The 23322-nt window shown below is 34.6% G+C and overlaps 1 protein-coding gene across 1 annotated transcript in view; it reads left to right on the forward strand.

Annotated features, from left to right (window-relative positions):
* LOC142354296 (uncharacterized) overlaps positions 1-19456 on the forward strand; it is a 47071-nt gene extending 27615 nt beyond the window's left edge. Inside the window, exons 6-8 of the mRNA XM_075406559.1 lie at positions 17759-17925; positions 18747-18805; positions 19247-19456. Coding sequence (XP_075262674.1) covers positions 17759-17925; positions 18747-18805; positions 19247-19349 — 329 coding nt within the window. The 3' untranslated portion in view covers positions 19350-19456. The remainder of the gene's footprint in view (positions 1-17758; positions 17926-18746; positions 18806-19246) is intronic.
* Positions 19457-23322: the final 3866 nt, after the last annotated feature.

The following is a 23322-nucleotide window of genomic DNA, read 5'->3' on the forward strand; positions in this document are numbered from 1 at the left end:
TTATGGAGAATCAAAAGAATCACCCAATACAGATAAATAGAGGAATAATAGGTTATGCTATGTGTGATATAACCGACAAACCTATACAAAGATACAATATCAAAAACTGTGCCGAATTTACAAGTACAATACTAAACGAAAGTGAGGACTATAACAGTTGCTTCATACTGAACACAGTAGTAAACAATTTACAAGAAGGACAGCAAATCCAAACTAATTCTTGCATTAGATATATAGATTTTCGTACCCAATCTATATTTGACTCTAATATGCCTATAGCGCACACGATATCCTCAGATGCAGAAATGAGAAAAGGTTTTGCTAACACAATCTCCAAAAGAATACCCTTATTAAAGGACTACTGTAAAAGTAGAAACTGTGATATAGGTGACATAATAACTTTCAGAGCAGATAATAACTTAGTATATAATCTCATCACTAAGGCTAATCACTCTGAGAAGCCAACAATTGATACAATCAAAACAACGCTACTTGCTATGAGAGATCATGCACTAGGACTAAATTTACGCTGTATAGCGATGCCAAAAATAGCTTGTGGTTTAGACGGAATGGATTGGAGAGAGATATCTTCTCTAATTGAACAAACATTTAAGAATTCAGGAATAACTATCTATGTGTATACAAGCAAAGATGATATTGATAAACTACAAAAAGTAGAAACCAATACACTAGAACAGGAAGAGGTGCTCGAAATTATTGAGAGTGAGTTAATAGAAAAATGCAAAGAAGATGAGAGAGAACTAGCCACAGACTTCTCTACCGAAGCAAAAGAGTTATGTAGACCTAAAGTCAACGAACAGTTTCCTAAGTTTAGAGATAAACTACAAAGCAACCGAATCATAAATAAAGCAGTTAGTGATTTTGAAATTAAGCAAAATAGAAATACAGTTCAAGACATAGAGTATCTAGAAAGGTTCTTAGATAACTTTGATTTCACGCAAAGTGATTTGACTGATGATGAATTGTTTGAGTTGATAGAAATAATACTTCAGGATAATGATGTCTATTCACATCATAAGTATGATATTGGCAAAACTAAACATAAATTCCATTTACCCCTAAAGAAAGACGCAACCTTTAAAAAGCAACGACCAAGCAAAATACCCATTCATCTCAGAGATAAATTAGAAAAACTAATGGACGAATTAATTCAAGCAGGAATAATCAGAGAGCTCAATGAGAACGATGATATGAATAGTTGGTTTGTCAATCCCGTTATCATATTACCTAAGAAGGATTAAGTAAAACTAGTCATTGATGCTAGATACCTAAACTCTATAACTGATACAAGTAATTCTAGTTGGCCACTCGAACCACTAAACGTTCTAATGACAAGAATAACCGGAACTATATTTACAAGTAGTGATTTGTCATCGGCTTATAATCAAGTACCACTAACTGAAGATACACAGAAGGTTACAAGTTTTATTGTAGGAGGCAGACAGTACACCTATCAAGTAGGATTTTATGGTCTTAAACCATTACCCAGTTTCTTTAGCAAACTAATGCGTTATGCATTTGGACCCCTTATAAAACGTAAACAAGCCATAACATACATAGACGATACTTTATTACAAGCTAAGGATAAACAAGAAATGTTCACAATAGTAAAAGAGTATCACTCTTTGCTTCGAAAGGCAAACCTTAAAGCAGCCCCCGATAAAACAATGTTTTTCTTACGAAAAGTAAGATTTTTAGGACATGTCATATCTAAGAACGGACTATCGCCTATTGCTTCGCGCATAGATGATATTAGAAACCTAAAAACGCCAGAATCGAAAACAGAAGTTTTAAGAGTGTTAGGAATGATGGGTTTCTATCACACCTATATTTTGAACTTTCACATAGATGCAAAACCTCTATATGACTTAACTAAAGATACGACACTATTCAAGTGGCTACCAGAACACGAAAAGGTATTCACAGACCTTAAACAAAGATTCTGTCACGATATTTCTAACGCATTTCCTTCTAACGACTATCCCTTTCATATACATGCTGATTCATCTAATTTAGGAACAGGTTGTGTTCTTATACAAGATTTTCCTGATAGAAAACGTATGATTTCAGCAAACTCGAGAGTATTTGATAAAGCTGAACAAAAGATGTCCCCTCAACATAGAGAACTATGCGGAATAATATCTGCATTACAAACATATGAATTTTATGTGATTGGATCCCCTTTTCCAATTTACCTATACTGTGATCACAGACCAATTCTATTTCTTTGGTCACGACGAGGACAAATGTCACATCGTTTCTTTAAGTATCAAGTTGTAATAACTAAGTTCCAAAACTTGCAAATTATATACACTGAAGGCAAAAACTTAGCGTTCCCTGACATTCTTAGCCGAAACGTTTCTTTAGCAGATGCTAAACTTTATCAACTAGAACACAAAGTAATACCTAAAGATATAAAGTTTCATATTAACGGAAAAGAAGTTAACTACTCTGTATTGCATCAAGACGATAAGGACGCATCAGCTAACGACTGTTATCCAATTATTACTCAAGTCAAAGGCGAAAGAAGGAAACTTATTAATATAAATGATGAAGGTGACTTTAGCGTAGATGATGCACCAGACTACATAAATGAACACTGTAATGCTATACACAGTTTCTCTGATTGTTTTCGCTACGGCACACAAATAAATCAAATAAAGAAATTAACTTCAGAACTAACTGGCGAGTATGATAATCACTACTATTCCGAGATAGAAGAAATAGCTGAAATAAGTGATGACCGAGAAGGTTACGATGACCAAGATTGGTTAGACTTAGTAGAAGGTAATATTGAAAACTCACTTATTGAACAATTAGAATCTGCTAAAGCCGACTATATCAGACGGACAAAATTTAAGAAACTTATTGAACCAGAGGCTTTTCAAAACATCTCAGAAAAGGATGTCCACACAGATACATTAGATTTAATAGCTAAAGTTACAGATTTCGCAAAAAACGCTAATCTTGACACTGATAATATTCTTGAAGAACAAGTAAACGACTCCGTGATAAATAAAGTTAGAGACTGGTTAAAATTAGGCAAAGCTCCAGAAAAGGACTACATTATTAAACAATCTAAAGCACTACAAACTTATAGGAATAATTTCAACTTGTTGTTTCTAGAGAATGAATATGATTTACTCTGTTATTCCGAACCTTGTGAAGACGGCTCTTTTGACGTTAGGATATGTGCACCACTTTCACTATTTATAAAGATATTCGAAGTCGCACATACGCATGAACTTAGTGGTCATAGAGCAGAAAGCACAACTTACAATAGAGTTAAGCGATATTTCTATTGGCCCGGTATGTTTAAATGGATTGAAATGTTAATGTTAGATTGCTTAAGTTGTCAAACTAATAAGTCAGCACGCAAAGACTTGAACGAAGCACCCTTAGAACCATGGGGACAATTAGAAGCTATACCCCTACATACACTTCATATTGATCATAAAGGTCCACTACGACCACTTAGTAAAGGAAATAGATTTTGTCTTGTAATAGTAGACGCTTTCTCTAGATTTATACAAGTATACCCTAGCAAGAATGCTGAAGCTCTCGAAACAGTAAATCAACTAGAGAAATTTATAACTACATTTGGTATACCGCAACAAATAGTACATGATAACGGCAATGCTTTTATTAGTAATGATTTCGTTCACTACACAAATGAAATGGGAATTACACTATGCCCCCGAACTGCATATTCACCGTGGACTAACGGCAAAGTAGAAGTACAAAATAAACATTTGACAAATTACCTAAGACATTTTATTTGTAAAAGTGGATCTAATTGGTCCGAGTACACTAGTAAATTTGCATTTTCACACAATACTGCAGTAAACTACAGTACGGGATATACCCCTTATGAAATACTATTCGGAACGAAACCGCAAATACCCTTATCACTAAAGTTAGGACTACTACGAGATAATCAAAAGAAATGCACGTCAGAGTATTGTAGTAATCTACCACCACACTCACATAGTGAAGAAACTTGTAATAACAAAAAGATAGAGAAATTGTTACAAAACAGATTATCTAACGAAATGTTAAAGCGAGAGAATACATTTGAAACAATATACTCGAATACCTACACTAAATGTAGACAAACTACGAATAAAGCGCACAAGTACAGAAATAGATTTAAACTCGGAAAGCCTATACCTGAAGGTAGAAAAGTACTACTAGAAAATCACTCGAAAGGACTATTAAAGTCTAAAAAGCTACAAGAGCTACGCTCAGGCCCTTACACTGTGCAACGAATGCTAACTAATACTACATATGAGATACAACATGATAAAACGAATGAGAAGAAAACCGTGCATAGAAATCATATAGTACCTTATTACCCGAAAGAAGACAAAATACAAGAGTTAGTTGAGAACTATGTAGTCTCAGACGATACGGATGATTATTATACTCAATATAATAAGCATAATATATCCAAATCTAATGCTTATAGAGGCGCACAACATATTGCTATTTCGCAGTGGCCCTTAGTAGAAACACAACCTACTATAAATCCTAATACTACACTACAGCCACCTTATAATGTTGAGGCTACTCCAACAAAAGATTCAGGCTTAGAATCGCTACAAACACGAGCAGATAATACTACGCATATTCAAGGCACAAGCTCTTCTAATTTTCTACCCCCACGCATTTCAACCCCCTACCCTATGCAAAATATGTATTCACCTAATAGCCCACAGCAAGAAAATTTTTCTACACCACCTGATAATACTAGTAAATTTAAAGCTACACGCAAATTATTCCCCCAAGCAACGCATAACAGCCCCACATCATCACCTTATAATCCTACATCTACAGCATCACCTAATATATCTAATTTACCTGACGCAAATGAAGTATTGAGCAGACCTCAGCGTAATAGAAAAGCACCTACATTCTTTGGTGAACCTATTCCTTCTGACTTGCTACATAAACTCAAAAAGAAATAAGACATAAAATCTCCTTTATATGAATAATATTAGAAGAAAAGCGTACCGTTTCACGCACAAAATACAAATAAAAATAGTATATACAAAACAAAAAGTTACAAAAAAATTATAACTCTCACAAGTCTAAGCACGCACTACTCTTGCTCTGGCATATGGGCCGCGATTAGACTCCTTACCGCCTTTGCCATGAGGGTCTGCGTTTTAAAACACACACACTCCTTGAAATTCCAACTCAGTAGACTTAGATAGCCTTCTTGCAATTTCGGTCCAGTGCTGGGGGACCACCATGCAAGACCCAGCGCGAAGAGTTGATTCTCCAACTCGTTTTGTTCCTCCCAATACTGATCCAGATCACCACGCGGCCTCTTATACAGTCTTTGATAGAACTAAAATAGCAAAAGTGCTTTCTTTATTGGATCATACGCATTTTTTTTTATTCCTTATGTTCAACTTCTTGTTCTAAAACCCTTCTGAACACATATATTTAGTTCTGCAATTGCCCCGATGGAAGCCTGTAAAAGTAGTTAAAACACAGAAACAAATCTCACTTACATCCTTCCCCAAGAAGAACTCGATGATGTTACTTGTCTCGTCAGAAACACACTGGGTTCTTCTTAGTTCCCAGGGAGAATGACTTCCCCGAGCCCCCAGAATTCCTTGTACCTCATCATCAGTTAGCACAAGACAATCCGCCTTATAGCCAGAAGAGAAAAAGTATAAAAACTCTTGGGCTCCTAATCCGGAAGTATCTCGGTATATGAAATCTAGATACTGCTGCCTTCTCTTCATCTCTAAGGCACCAGTCACTGACTCCCGACTGAAGCCGTTGACAATTAGTCTCCACTCAGCAGCATCTAGCTCATCTCGCACTTCCTCAGTCTCTCGTAAATAATTAATCGTGTACCAATTCATTATAAGAAGAGAGTGGCTTAAGGTACAAAGAAAAGGAAAATATGAAAATTAGAAATATAAAAAGAAAATGCAAAGTTTAAAAATAAACTAAAAGAAAAAAAAAGAAAGTCTAAAAGAACAAAAATTGAAGTTAACAGGCGAAGAAAGAAATAAAGTTTTGGAAATTAATAGTCAAGAGAGATCAACTGTATAGTATGAACGTTTAAGGCAAAAAGCAAATAGCCCACTCAACACAAATCTCACATAAAGTACGCAATTAATCACCATTGCAACCTGTACACACACATAACTCCTATACATGTTCAACATTCGTACATTTTCAACATTTATGCATACCTCTTATTGCAAACTAACGCTTAAAACACATGTTACCAAAAGCTAAGCTAAGTAGAAACAAGTCCCCCCATGAGCATTTACCTTGAGCAATTCAAATCCCCCCATGAGCAATTTAAATTGCTTAATTATAGAAATTTGCCCCTTGCAAACTATTTTACCACACTGAATCGCATATTTGTCAGGAAACGCACATTTAAGCAACCCACATAGTCAACAAATATAGCTAACTTTAATAGCTCAAGGACCCAAGGAATGTTTAAAATAAACATTAGAGCACTTATGAACAAATAACTAACCGCAAAATTGCAACCTCTACACACAAGAGTTATTCAACTAAGAGCAAACAAATACCCGCTACTAGAACGAATAGAAATCGATTTAGTATTATGGCTAAAGCCCACTTCTATCACCAGTCACCCGAACATGCATTTCGATCCTACACTAACGTGAATTGATAAAATGTGCAAAATCATAGAAATTATACGAAAAATTTCAAAATTATGTTACACTTTGATCTACCTTTTATGAAGGAGTCCTGATACGATAACCAGAATTAGTCCATACATGCACAAAAACTCAGCAAACAAAACGTTGCGAGCGAAATTTCTATATTGAGCTTATAAGTGAAAATATTGCACTTTATAGTTAATGTTCAGCACTAAAGTTTGATAATTCAACTTCTCACACGAAAAAAAGTCTCCGAAAATGTTTACAGACACTAGAACCCTAAGAACTACATTCAGTTGTTCTTAACATCTAGTACCTTAGCCTGACACAGGGGATTTTTGAATTTCGATTTATAAGTACATTTTTTTTACATAATGCTCATTCACAAAGGACATAAAACAGCAAATTTCAGTATTAAATTCTAAGAAGTCTCCGAAAATTTCTGTTGAAGTACAAGTGTTACTTTTTAGCATAACTCAACTATTGACATCTATACTATAGCCCTACATCTGCGATTTCTAAAATTCGGTCCAGAAGTTCCTTTTTAAGACGCATATTTTAATCGTATAGAACATATAAAAACAGCAAATCCTGAGCATTCAATTTTGCAAAATTATCGTAATGTTCTTGTCATATGACCAATTTATCACGTTGCTACATGCCACTAGTCAAGGCTAGCCATTGGCCAATCAGGTTTGAGTACACAAATTATGGTAACTTAACCCTGAGAACCACTATTTAAGAGCCTTACTAAAATTCAAAATCACTTTTCTCAGTCACCTTCTGAAATCAATTACTTCTTTCTCTCAAATTGAGCTTTAACTAAATCTCTCTCTCTCTCTCTCTCTCTCTCTCTCTCTCTCTTTCTCACTCTGTCCCAATTTCTATCTTCACATTTTTGCCCCTTTCAAATAATAACTTAGAAAACTTAGAAAAGTTTTCAAGCATTTCAATTTGTGAACACCAAATATCTGTCACAACATATCTCCACAACACATATATCAGGTATCTCAGTTCAATATTAATTCTTAGTTCAATTCTCAGTCAGCTACTATAGAAGGAGTACATAACCCTTCAGATCGAACATAGTACAAGACTGACAATTTAGAAAGTGTCTAAATTCTAACAAACACTACTCATATTGAACACATTCATCACCAGTTAAAACACCGCGTAACACAATTAGAACCCCCTAAAAGCTGATCAATCCTAATTTATGACCGAAGTCTCATTCGACCAAAACGGTTTTCTTATTTCTCTTTCTATCAACCCTGATACACTTGTGAAAGTTTCTATTAAGGCAAATCAAAAGTTGAAATTCAACAGTGAACTTAACACCTTAACTAGTTGTCAAATTTCTAACGAAGTAAGAACTGTAGTATTCTTTGCTACTAACTCTAACGAAGACTCTATTGCTGTCTTCTGGGGAAAGTATAACCCTCAACAACTTAACAGTTTATTAATTCAAATTCAATCTTCAAGCCTAGTTGACTTAGACATATTAAATGTCCCTTGTTTGGTTTTAGAACCACCAACTGATCAACGAATATTCCGCTAAACGATTATTGGGTTATAGTTTCAAGAATAACTTTCTCAACTTCTTACAGTCCTTATAACATCCCACATAAAATTCTGAAATATAATAACAAGTCCGCAAAAATTGATCGATCATATATTTCATATAAAGAAAACATTGTTATTTTCTTCGTCAAAGACCAGTTTGTAAACTTAGAAATAATTGTTAGTTGGACACCTAACAAACCAGAACATATTGAACGCTTTCATTTCCAATTGAACAACAGAGACGAAATAGACCTTGATATCATCGAAGCTCCCTTTACTGTAGACCCTTAATCTATGTTACCACCTTCCCTTGAAACACAAGTTCTTACTGCCCTTGCTTTCGGCCCGCTATCGTATATTAGAATATTCCTCCTACAGAAAATATTGAAATTCGGAAATAAAACTGTAACACTTGACAAGTGTTTTGTTTCTAATCAACAGAGAACAGTTGCATTCTTTGTAACATCAGAAAATAACGCAAAATTTGTCATAATTTGGGTACCCTATAATCCCGCTCACATTTACGAGCTAAAATATCAGATTGCATTCACGGATAATATTAACTTGAATCTGTTAGACTCACCTTATACTGTCTTCGTTTATTAAATGGAAGACGGCGAAATCAAGAAATCACCAGCAATAGACGAAGTAATAAACGTAAGTTACAAAATGCTTATTTTTATATTACTTTGCTTAACTCTGTTCCTACCTGTAACAACTGATATTGAATCTGAAATTGCTCAGCATATTGCAGAATTAAAACTCCTAGTTGAATATAACGATTCTCATCCACACTTCATAGAATGTGTCGTAAGTAGAGATAATTGTCTACCTGAAGAAATTCCGTACCTTAAATTTCTAGACCCTCCTGAAAAGCTATTAATTTGGTCAAAACGTAACGTCCATATGCCACTATCACTGATTGAAGACCAGTTCTTTAAAGATAAACTTACTGATAAGAAAGCGCTTCTTTCAAAAGTAGAATATTTTATTACCTACATAGGAAACCAAATTCGTTCTGTTCAGTTTCTTAAACTTATTGCTATAATACCTTTTGCACTTCTCTGCGTTATAACTGCTTGCTATACAAAATATTTGATCTTTATTATATTTCTTGCATTATTACTCTTAACGTCTTTCACTGACGCCAGACCAATTGAAAAGATGAGTATCTATGAAAACACAGCTCCTAACCTTCATGTTAACCACTTTGATTGCTCAAAAATGATTTCAAACCAGATGTATTCTCTCAACAAAGTAGCACCTTGCGAAATTCGCCCTGATAAAATTAGCACTAATCAAGCACGAGTCACTCTCTACCAAAGAAATTATAAAGTAAAACTAGAAGCAGCTATGTGTAAAGCAACCCAACAGCAATTACGTTGGTTTTGCGATTCTTTTGACTCTAGCGGCATAGATGCCAGACATAATACTATTACTACTTCAGTTAAGCTTGATGCTCAGAAATGCAAACTTGCAAAGGAAAGAAAAAAGATAAAACTTTCCTCTTCTTCTAAATCAGTAGAATTCGAATTTGACAAATCTTTATTCTCAAACTTTAACTCAGGCGATGTTGGAACTGGAAACAATGAATGTAACTCCCGAGGTTGGATTACACACTACACTTATGAAACATATATGCAGAATGTTAGCCTGAATGTAAACCTTAGAGATGGCACAGTTAATAACTGGCAAAATATACCTCTACCTTGTCCTTTATCAGCCGGAGGCTGCGATTCTACATCTACTGATCCATTTGCATACACTTGGGATGAACCCAATTATTGTCTTTTCACTATAATTCGCACTTTTGACGCTCAAATGATTAAAGCTAATGACAAATACTATATAGTAAAGGATCCTAAATTTACTTCAGCTCAGTCAGATTTCGACTTACAAAGCTTTATGTTCCAAGTTTATAATAAACCACAGTCTTTATGTAGTCATCCACGAATAGTATATCCTACGCCATATGATTCTCTATACATTAGTCTTCGTGACGGATTTGATATGAACACTGGAGAACCCATTCACAAATTTAAACCCGATACTGGTGCTATAATTATGAAAAATAAGTTCTATTCCAGTGACAACAAGACAGTTGATACAACATATTCTCAAGTTTATGAGAATATTGATTTCGAAGCACATCTTGGAACAAAAATTGACTATTTGCACTTTAATAATCTTCGGCAACTTCAAACCTCTACTCTAGAGCTATTAAGAAATGACTGTGAATTAGAGCGCTCAACTATTCTTAACACTTCAATGATTTCTCATGAAAATCCACGTTTAGCTGGATATACCTTAACAAGAAACAGATCTATGTTTCTCAAAACAAATGGCAATGTTGCCTGGCTATATAATTGTCCTGAATTTCATTCACCCTTACAGATTCTTAATAAGTGCTATAATCGAATACCAATTCTTTATGAAGATGAAATTCATTTCGTTGATCCGATTTCTAGACAAACTTTCACTGAAGCCGAAGAACAATTGTGCTCTGATAAACATTCAAACTTATTTCAACTAGATGTTGACGATGATAATTCATGGGTTGAACTAACCCCACAAATCACAAAAGTAAGAGGACCTGCACTCTTTAAACCACATATAGTTATTCAACAAATTGCGAATGTAATTACTGCAAGTATTTATGCTTCTATCTACACATATAAAGAAATGATGTCTTTCTGGAATTCAATAACTTTCAACTCCAATATGAAAGGAGTTCTCAAACACTTTACTAAGTCATTAATAGATAGCAGAGAATCCTTTTCAAATATTTCAGGCACGAATTATTATAACTCTAGAACTATTTATCTAGATTCATTCATTTCACCGGACTTCTTTAATAATCAATTTGTTGAAACCTTTGGTAAAATACAATATATAATTGAGCGATGCGGAATATTCTTTGCCGCTTTCTTATTCATTAAGCTACTCATCGACATAGTCTTATGCTTAATTCGAGCAATGCAAATTAACAAAATTACAAATGCATCTATTCATTTTGGTAAAGCACTCTTTGCTGCCACATTTGATTTAATGTCAGCGCCAATTCTGACTTCTATCTATCTAGCAACTAACTCAGAGAATGATAATACTGATAAAAATAGAGAAAGAACGATGCGTGTTCCAAAATCTGAAGATACAACCAGAGTTATTCAAACTCCACCTTATACAGAGAATACAGGCTTACAAGCTATAAGACATGAGAATAAAAGTGGTTATCCAAACCTACATGATGAGAATAATAAAGACGAAAATAGAAACGATCACAACGTTCCTACGTCTCCAGTATAGGATTAATTCCTCTATTACTTTAATGTCATCAAACTATATGATGATAATACAGACTGACTTCAAAATTACTACTGATTTACTTTAAAAGAGAATACAAAAAAATAAGAAAAAGATAATACTTGCAAAATAACTTCAAAAAAAATATACTCTTAGAATAGAATAAGAGTAGAGAATACTTGATATTTCAGGAACTTTCTTCAATCCCTAACGAACTGATACCAGTCTTTCAGAAGGAACCTTCAAGTGGTTGGCCCGAATACAATACACAATCAACTTCTAAACCTCAATCTGGAATTAAACAACTCGACAGACTAGTACAACCCTCAACTCACGTTACCCCATCTACAACTTTTCTCTCAGCTATCAAGATTTCAGCAGTACAAACTCAAGCAAATAGTTCAAATTCATCAACAACAGTTACATCCTCCAAAAAGAGAACTAAAACTGCAGATACAATTGCAAAGAAACAACCACGTAAACAATTCATTAGAGAGACATTCAACCCAGCGACACCGCTAGAAGTAAATATACCCAAGACAAACAGTACGGTATCCAACGTCTTAGCAAACACTACAACTACTCAATCGTCACGACCAAACTTTCTTAATTTTCATCATTACACAACTACCCCCCTGCAAGACCGCCTACAAAAACAACATCAAGCTGAAATACAAGCTAAAACCCCCGGTTTTAGTGGACACCCGAACTACGATACAAATTTAATCCACCAGTTGCAACCCAACATCAATAGATTCAATCTCATTGGTTATTTGTCGAACAAAAATTCGTAACTACTAACTAATCACAACCTTCAAGGACAAACAATACAAGTCCCGTTTGATAATATTACAGCAAACCTCAATCCTCAGCTTGATACCTTCACTTATCAGGTACAGCAAAACTTTCTGACAGAAAGACAACGCTCTCAACAGCTCGAACAACGGATTACTGAGCTACAACTGGAGATCGCAAATCTGAAGCATCAACTCCACATCCTCCGCTCATCACGTTGAGCACTCACGGAATGGAATAGATAAATTTGTGGTTGTTGATGTTCAGTACTTCCTTCATTACTTCTTCTTTCTCCCGCGGTGAGGAAAATTATCCGTTAGTTCAAACGCCTAATTATTAGCCATTTTGATTACCTTACTCTCCTTTATTGCATTACTTACATCAAGTAAAGTAATCCGCATTTCTTCAATCTTCATCGAAACAATCTTCAATGATTACACTTAGCGCAATTTTTGGTGAACAAGGAGTCCTTTCTTATCTTTAGATTGCAGATTTGATTTATTCTCGCTTCTCTAATAAAATCTATTCTTTATCCTTACCGATAGCTTATTATCATCATTCAATTGTTCCATCGAATCCCATAATTTATTTAATGTCTTACAACCTTTCAGTAGACGTTAAATATTTCAAAACATATTGTGATCTCGCTGAATTTATTCAATCACAATTTATTAAAACTTCGAAAACATTCTTAGTTGGAAATAAATTCTATACACCATTGTCAGTTCATTGGACATTTGAGTTACAAGAGATTATCTTATTCTTACAAGATAACAATTATAATGAAATTGTAGTTTATTTTCATCAAGTTCCTGAGTACGATTTATTTGAAATTCTAAAGCTTATTCATACAGAAGAAATTCTTAACATCAATAATCTAAACTTTCGACCGCTCACTTATTTCAATTAAAATGTTAGTCTTCAATATTTTGGTGATCAAGGATATAGAAAAGTTACAACCTTTCGTTAACAGGTTTGCATTCATCGCCATCCGCCATTTATAGTTTAAGTACTATTTGGATCTTCCTGTCAATTCCTTTCAAAGATTAATGGGTCTTCCATTCTCCCCATTGACATTAAAATTGAATTACGGCATTATTCAAAATGAACACATATTTTGAAGGAGGTGTTGATATCGAATGGTTTAAAGACTATTGTCAACTCTCTGATCATGTTGAATCCGCATGGGTTAACTTTTCTAAACAGATTATTTTTAACGATAAAGTTTTCAGAATCTCCGAATTATATTATTCTGAATTTCAATGCGAAGTTATTTTATTTCTTGAAGACTTTGAACAAAAAGAAATTGTTATTTATTTTGAACTGATGACAAAAAGCAAGATTAATTATTTCTTAAAGCTAATTCATAATGATCAACTAAGTCTAAATATTAATTCCTTAAACTATAGCTACAAAGCTTACTTCAATTGATTTATTCTTCAACAATACTCAAATAAAGATGAATTACGAAACGGAATTCTTTATTTGGGGAGTCATTGCGGCAACTCTAGCCTTTATGGTGTTGTGCGCAGTAATTTTAATTTCCCTATTCATTTACCTCGCTTGTCATTATAGACCATTAACTTAACCAGTATATTCTTCAAGTTATATTATTCTATTATTCAACGTCAGATGTACTAGCAGCACAATTTTATAGAAAAACTCCAAAAGGTCTATTATAACGGCCAGCCAAAAAAATTGGATCTATTATTTTGTACAGCCCTATATCTTAGGACATCGTCAACCCTTCTTCAAGAGAGAACTCAGAAACAAGAAGCTACGATGAACTTTAGAACTTTAACTAAGTAATCTACCTCACAAACTTTAAATGCTTAATTATTATAAAATTAAGCTAAGTAATTTATTCGATTATGTAAAATTTGATGTTTTGATTTAATACCTATGGACCGGGATGGGATGTACTGAAGTGTGCTACACTCAGTAACACTATTTGATAATCTTAGTGCTATTTTGAGAATTTACGTTATGGTGCGTGAAGCACAAACTTGATTTGGACAAAGTCCATTTTAACGTGTGAACAAATTACTAAGTAGTTTTGAATAAGCTACTATTTTAAGATCACTAACTAAAACTGAGAATACTATGACGTGATATTATCACGCCACACAGATAACACCAAGTTAACCTTGGTAACTCTGTCGACACTCGTTATCTCTATCCAATAGGATACTAGAGAACCACGTGTCCGCAAGTATAAAAGGAGCTTGCACGCTCAACTACCAGCACAATTTGGTCCCTGATAACTTCTGATTTAAAATCATACTCCCGTATTGCTCCCTTGCTCAATCTCAGCTTACTTGAGATATTTTTCTAACTTAGAATATTTTGTGACTTGTTCTTAACTAAGAACTCTCTAAGTCATAAAATATTAACTTAGCACAAATTTGGAAATCAGGTAAGTTCAGCTTAACTTCTCTAAGTTATAATTTAACATCTCTCAAACTCTATCTAAGTTACAAGTCAACTTAGAATAGTTCAATCTGTGCTATTTCAATCTTATAACTTTAATTATTCTATCCCTTAATGCTCGGTTCATATTTGATGCTGTTTAACATAACTTATTAATTCATATTTGCATTTAACTTTCTTTAATACTTAACTATATACCAAGAGTAGAACTAGGGGTTGAACTCTCAAGTTATACATGTGGTCCCGCGATTAGCCCCGTCGTTTAAGTATCTAATGTACGGACCAGCAGTATAACTTATATATACAATGGTCTCTTCCATCACAGACTGATGTGGACACTGGTTTTTTCCTTTTCAGAATGATTTATTCGCGGGTCTTTTCTTGGATCTCTTCCGTTTGTGCCAACCTCACGCTGATAGCGGTTTTGAGTTAGGACTTGGTTTCTGATGAGTACTTGTAAATAAATAGACGTACGCGTACAATACATACAAAATACAACAACACAACAAATGCAAGCTCAAGCAATGCAAACATAAGGTATTAGAGGCAGAAGTCGGATTTTTTCTGTTTGCAAATCCCCTCCCCCAAACTTAGGCGGCATACAACATTTACGCCCTCAGGTGCACGTGCTATAGGGAATACGCATATGGAAAGGTCCTGCACAGGAAATTTGCTATAACACACACACTCTGCCTGCTGACGGTTGGGGGGGGGGGTTCTTGGTGAGATTTTTGGGGTCTCTCCTATCATGACCCGATTAAACGTCCCCTTATTGGACCCGATTTGATTGTACATGGACTGTGTTGCAGTGATTCTGCACAGGGAATGGACTGTGTTGTATCCATTCTGCACAGGAAACAGAAGTATTCACTTCTGCTTTCTATTCAAATAAGAATCTTCAGAACTGAATTGCACTTCCGCCAAATTCCGAGATGCTGTTCGCCTGATTTCCACAAAACTTTAGTTCAGGATTTCGCCCAATGGCTGCAAAATTTTCATTCGCCTAATCGAGTTTTCGTCTAATATCCCATCCTGCCTTAAACTATTTCAAACACATGAGAGTCAGATATCTGAGGTGGTTCCAGACAGACAAAGATCTCAGCCTACGTCAAGCACTCCAGAGTCCGATCAGACACATTTAAGCTATCTTTTGGTAATTGTTTGATTAAAAGATGATGGCTCATTTACGAGAACAATACAGTTTCTACTCAGAGGCCAATTTGTAATCTGTTGGTTGGGATGAGAAGCAGCGAGTCCAGGTGTTCTTTTTATCAATAAATTAACATACCGACCGGTTCGTCAAATCATTTCTAATGATATTTCCTGTAGATGAAGTCATTTCGTCCTCAATGTTTAAATCTTGTCCCCTATCAGATGATATAAAGTTTAGGTCTGCTCGTAAAAAATATTGAGCACACACAAGTGTCATCAAAAATGTTCCGAACTCATAAAAGTAAGGAAAATGTCCTGGTGGAGTCTGAACACGCTAAGAAGTCTGATCAGAGGCACTTTGGAGCGCACGAAAGTCTGGAAAATTATATGAATTGGTTCTAAGCTATGATTGCACAAATCTTTGCACAATAAGTGCGTTTGAGTTCAATCAGAGTTCTTTTTGGATAGGGATGGACTTCGAATGCACTTCAAGTGCATGATCAATTTCAAACACACGATATTCTGTTCAGAGTTTTTTTTGGTCTGAAGTTTCAACCTGTATCGGCCTTTATTTATTTCATGTCTCACAAATTATGAGCCAGTTTAATAGTAACTTAGGAGCTTTTAAAAATTATTTTTATTTTTAGGAAGAAAACAATCGGAAGAAAATTTTATAATGTGTTTCTTTAAGAAATTGGTTGATGTTTATTACTTTATTTTGTTTGAATGATTTGAAGTTTTTTTTTGTTTCAAGTATATTTAACCGTATGGTTATAATTTTAATTTACTTGGTCCAAAAAAAAGTTTTTGATCGACAATATATATTCGACAATCCATTGCAAAAGGCATGAAAAGTCGGAAGATTTTCTGTTCCGTTTTTCTAATCACCTACTTTATGGCATAACAAAAAAACTTTGGTTCTCTTAGCTTTGAAAATGATTAAAATCGGAGAGAGTTTTAATCACGAGAAATGATTTAAAGATTGAACACTAAACATTTCGAAGATTAATTGAAAGTATACCCCAGTCGACAACGAATGGTTATCTTGCAAGATTTTCTACCAAAATCTTGCAAGATCTTGCAAGATAACCCTTTGTCTTGCAAGAATCTTGCAAGATAACCATTCATCTTGCAAATATGCAAATAAATGAAACATGATCGAACAAGATCAAAATGAGACGCGAACTTTGCTTCCCATCAATTTTCTTTACATTGTGATACATAATTACAACCAAAATAGCATCAACTTTGTTTTCTTCTGCTCAAACTAAATATTGAATCAACTTAGAAAAAGAAAGAAAATTGTTTTCCATAGTAGCAAAACAAGAAATTTGAAGCACGAATTAATGTAAATAAAGGAGAGTAACCAGTATTAATACCAACGGCTGTAATAAAATACAGATATCTGGTATAAATTTTGTTTCAAATGATCTCTGAAAACTGATTCCATTATAGTTTGGTAATAATTTGCGCTAAATGAAAGATAATGCGTCTAAAACAGCCAATGATAGCAGATCTCGACCGGAACGAACTTGCAAGAATCTTGCAAGATAACCATTCTTCTGGCAAGATCTTGCAAGATTACCATTTTCTTGCAAGATCGTGCAAGATAACCATTTTTTGCAAGAATCTTGGAAGATCTTGCAAGATAACCATCTGATCTTGACTAGGGTATATTAAAGGCAATGCAAAGTACAGTATGTTATGCACGTATCGCTTGTTTGACATAACTTTCAAGTCTTGACTACAAAAAGAACTATTTTTGCATGGCAATCGTGACAAATAGAATTAATTAAATAAATCCGTTGTTATATTTTGTAAATTGTGATTAGGTATCACAATGGGGTTCCTATACGTGAGTATCCTGTATCTGCAGCCACAGATTGAAGGTGGACCCAAGTGGGTGGCAGAGTTGTATGTGGCACTCATGCAACTGGCAGAACTCCCAGCCACTGCCAATGTCTCCTTCAACTTCGCACTGTATCTTATGGGCAGTAAGGTAACTCATCTAGGACACAGCAGACTCACGTTTTAGACAATTATCATTTTTTGATCAAAATGTTCCGATACGTTGATGCATCTATATTAATCGATAAAATTACATACTATAGCGGTGAATTGTGGTGAATCTTTGTAAGTTCACCGCTTACTCTAGCGGTGAAATTACATAATTTCACCGCATTCACCGCATTTCACCGCAAAACTATGTACGAAATTTGCGGTGAAAAAACAGCTTTTCACTGCTCATCTTACATATTTTTCTGATTTTTACTCGACCCGGGTGAAAATTGTGATCCAAATTGCTTTAAAAGTTGAATTAAATAAAAAATTGTATCATGTCACCTTCCGCATGACTTTTAAGTGAAACAGAAGAACGAAACGAAAAGTTTGATTAATCACGTTTTTGTCATTACTTAGCAGATTTATCCTGGAATTCTAGAGGAAAAGGCGTTTTGGCAGAATGAAAAAAATGAGAAGTTTTGCCGAATGCTTGAATTTTACTGGCCAAAACAATCTACAAGGTTAATTTACTAGAAATGAATATCATCGTCGCTCAATTGTCTACTATGTGCGGTCGGATTGCGCTCAACGCGGCCTCTCCGTGGCTGAAACCCCCATATCGGGGGGGGGGGGGTTGTCGCAACTACGGACAGATCTTAGTTGGACTTTTTTGTCAAAAAAAGTTAAGAATGCGGATAATTTGGGTTCTATTTGCATTGAAAAGTGACCATGAGAGAGCGATTTTATTTTTGCTCATTCTGTTAGCTGATTCGGCTAGATGATTGTCCTTCACTTTGAATTAATTGTTTCGATGTGTAGATGTTCCGCGATGCCTGTGGAGAGATGCTTCGCAACAACATCTTCTGTTGTATTCCCAGGTTTAGACCCCTCGACTTATGAAAATACTTATTAATTCTGGGGGGGGGGGGGGGGGCAGTGTTGACTATAATTGCACGGTTCAGCACCTAATGAAAGTCACATTAAAGTATATTCATAGCCAGTTAAGGTCGAGCAGTAGCCTATATTCATAAACATACACACTGGAGCAATATAACAAAATAACATACACTCTCGAGCACTTGATAACAAAATTTGAAGTTTTTTATATTTACGTTAGCATATTTCCCTGATTATAAATTTCTGAAAAATTGAAAGTTATGAAGGTTCATGCCCGTTGGCTACGCTATATGCAATAGCAGACACTTAAAGTGCATGTAAAATGTTTGTGTCCAGAATAAAAAAATTGGGGTCAAATTAAGTCCAGCATTGCAATTGAGCATGGTCCTTTCATAAGTCTAGGCCTAAACCTGTGTTATGAGTGGGGAGGGGCAGAATGGGGGTGGGAAGAACAGCACTTCATTCAAAACTGCAACCACCACAATCACCACCTCCAATGTAAGAAATCCAAACCAAGAGGATTGAAAAGGATGACAGGGGCTGACCCAGACAATGATTGACGATTGTGGACCAAATCATGACTGATTCATATCATTAAAGACACTGGCAATATAGGATAAATTTTGGTGACGTTTCCATGAGCCAAAAACGAATCGAAATATAATAAATTGTTAGTCGAGGGTGGGATCTATGAAAACAGTTTCATGTTATTGTATTCGTACAAGGGCCGATTTGATGGTATTGACAAGACTGATTCGTTGAGGCTAACCTAAGAATAATTGCTATGAAGTGAACCCCACATTAAAAATACGTGTTTTAACCTCTTTGTTTTCTGTCTCTAATACAGAAGTAGTCCTGCTTTAGAGTTCACTCCCCAGTCCAAATGGAATGGATATCTTGCAACATAGCCATCAGGTCTCGCCTGAGGCCTCAAGGATTATTTTTGTGTTTATATTAGAAATGACTAGTAATCAGCTTCTGAATAGTAGTTTCATCTTTGCGTGATGAAATGCACTTTGTTCACAAAAAGTAAATTCAGAAGGATTAAAAATTGAAACACTAATATTTCATTCAATCGGAAAATAAATTGTATTTTCATCACGTTTCTCAACCTAAAAACATATTAATGTAAAACCTAAAAACATAGCAGAATAAATTGCCAAAATATCAATCAAATAAAGCTCAGAAAACTCATATTAAGTCCAAACAAATTATTTCCTATTTTCCGACGAAAAACTGACATGAGAACGAGTGGAATTTGTATAGTGAAAATGTTCATTTCAGGAACAGGGAGCGAAAACAAAGTCAACACTCTAGATCTAATTGCTCGATTATGTTTTTTAATAGGCAAAAATCTCTGAAACATAGCATTCAAGTTGGGCAAGATACTCCAAACACTGGCACAACACTTATGGAGCTGATTTTTTTATTTTGAATTGCATAACAAAGGTCAAATTATTTCATTCTTCGAAACGGGATGGACATACCTGGTAATCAAACAAAAATCGTTTATAATAATTCCAGATATAAGACAAACAAAATGTCTTATTATGATCTTATAATACTAAGAATCATATATGATCTTTCTATGATTTTTAGGAGACAATTATGGTCGTTGTATGACAATTAAGAACCATTCGTGGGTTTTTGTACTGTTCAAAAGAACCATAGAAAAATACATTTGTTTGATAACAAAGAAGCATATATGACCTTTGAACGAAAAGCAAAAAACTTCAAGGCCCATTCGTAAAAGCTCGAGACTCACTGACAGAGTTAAATTGATGTCTCGCTAATACCCTATCCAGGCGAGCCAGCGCACTGAAATAAAATAGAAAAAGTTTATGACTGACCATGATTACTATATTAAAAATCATTTATGACTCAGTAAGAATACTACTAATCGTTTATCATTTTTTATGAATACTAAAACTCATTTATGACCTTGCATGATTACTAAGAATAATTTATGACTGAGTATGAATACACAGACTCTTTTATGGTGTTAATACCAGGTGAGCAAAACATTATACATGTTTTTACCAGTTCCTGAACCCAGTTCCTGAGTGACAACAGAACAAACGCTATCCATCATGGTATAAAAGGTTGTGAGAGAACGAATAACCTGATGTAAATTGTTCTTATAATACTGCTGACATAGTTTGACCAAAATTTCAACTAGTTGAACGGTTGCAATGAATAATTGAGGAAAGATAGAAAGCAAGACACTTTGTTATAAGAAAAGCACCATTTCAAGATCTTAAGACCCTCTGATCAGCCGCCTTAACAGTTAGTGCATCAGGTTTGCAAGCCAAAGAAGCCGACTTGGAGTAATTATTCATTCGCTGGATATAACCTGTACATCAGCTGGACCACGTCAAGCCAGCTAATAGATTAAAGGTTCTAGCGTTGCGATCAACCGATTGACTCAATCCATTTCAATCAAATTAATGCGTCGGAACGCAAATATGATACTTACCCGATTCGCCTAACTAATGACAACAGATATTGGTACCTAATTAGTGCAGAGTTTTCCCCATTAAATGCATCCTTCTCACCCAACTGGAGGGGAGTACGGGTTTCTTTTGTCACTAAATGAGAGGTTACTATAACCGATTGTGTGGTTATGTGAGCGGAAAGACTTGTGTAAACCAATTTGATTTGTTTTACAAAACTCTGCAAAATACGATAGATACCAATTGATGAAGAACGGGAAATCTCCAAAGAAGTGATATGCTGCCCAATGACTTTGACTGATTATTTTCTTGGTTACCAAGACTCAATTGCCCAACTAAGATATTTTAATTGATAAATTGATTGCAATTCTTTGTGTAGATTTTATGATTTTATCGAATCATGAAAACCAACAGGGAAAAAAAAGAAAAAAAATAGGTATAAAAAACTGACATATCAACAAAGGCAAAAAAACAAATTTCTTTTTCATAATTATTTCAAAATATGATGAGATTCGGTCTTGCTTCAACCGGTATGACTGCCACTCAGTGACAAAAGAAAAAAATCGGGCAAAAACTTTCGGACAAACAATCGGGAAAATTTTCTGTATACTCTAACTTTAAGATGAAAATGGTAATAGAACTCACTGTGTGGTTCCAACCATTATTGACGAATTTTAGCCCATAATTTGTCAATACATTTCATGTTTTTGAGGCTATCTTTGTTTAAATTGAAAAACTGTCTGTAAAAACAATCTCTGAAAGCTTAATATTGTTGAAAAGAAATTCAACTACTATAATTAAACAGTCTATTTTTCCATGCACTTAATCAATAATTTAAAAAGAAAGATCCTTAGTTTTAAAATTTTCCTTATTTTCGATTTTAGTAAATTAAATTCTCCGGAAATCCCCGCTCATAACACAAAATGGTTTGGCCGATGTTTCTGTTCAGAAAAAAAGGGCAGAGTCTGTTTAAGAAAAAGGGTCTCTGAGAGTTCCCGTACCTTTTAAAAAGTTGACATAATCACCTTGGCCGCTGACGAGACTTTCCATAAATCCATTAGTTAAATTTTCAGTTATTTGTGCTATAGTTAAAATAAGACTTTGAGTTTTTGTACCCGCTATAGTTAAAATAAGACTTTGAGTTTTTGAACATCTCAATCTAAATCATTCATTTTGGGCCAAATCTTTCTCCTGGTGTGTGAGTCAAGATGTGATCAGAAATCGAAAATAAGCTTAGATAAGCTTTAAATAAGCTTTAATTGAAATTTCGAACACAACTATTGTCTTCTGGCAGAGAAAATTCTAACACAGCAATTTTGATTGTCTTGTGGCGAAAACGGTTACATGAACTATAAGATGGGTAAAAATTTTTCTCAAAAATAACTCTCATAGTGTATATCAAAAAAGCCTCATTATTTATCAATTCAACTAACAACTCCGATCTGGCTAAAAATTCTACAAATAAACCACTTTTGTGTGCTTTTCGTTTAATGGTCTATTGGGATGCCATTGAGGTCTTGGATTTTTAGGTTTTTGATGGATTGCTTTCAAGATTTGACATGCTGCGTTTCTCTTAAGACCTATTGAGAATTTTTTCTCTCTTTGATATCAATAAGAAACCAAATTGATGTAGTGATCTTAGACACCCTTTAAAAACAAGAAGAAACACAGACATTTTATTTGACACATCATATTCGTTCACGTCGCATTTCAGAGAGAAACTGGAAAATTGTGTTTGAACATAAGTTTTTTCGTTTTGAGAGAGAACTTTTTACGTGCTGTAATTTGAGTTTCATATTCGCTGTTTCGGGCAATCCTAAAGGTGATAAAAAGTTTCTTTCAATGCATAGATGTTATTATTGAAATCAATCAACAGACAGCTGACAGATTTTTAAAATTTGAACGTATTTTTTCTCAAAAGCTTCGCAGATGTCGAATTTTCAACTCTTTTCGGCATTTACTGTTTCCTTTTGATGTCACTTTTGCGACAGCTCTATTGAGCTTCCGGAAAGGAAAACTTGATTTACGTTTTCACTTGAATATTG

This window comes from Convolutriloba macropyga, chromosome 15, assembly GCF_964194025.1.
Source record: "Convolutriloba macropyga chromosome 15, txConMacr16.3, whole genome shotgun sequence".
Classification (NCBI taxonomy): domain Eukaryota; kingdom Metazoa; phylum Xenacoelomorpha; order Acoela; family Convolutidae; genus Convolutriloba; species Convolutriloba macropyga.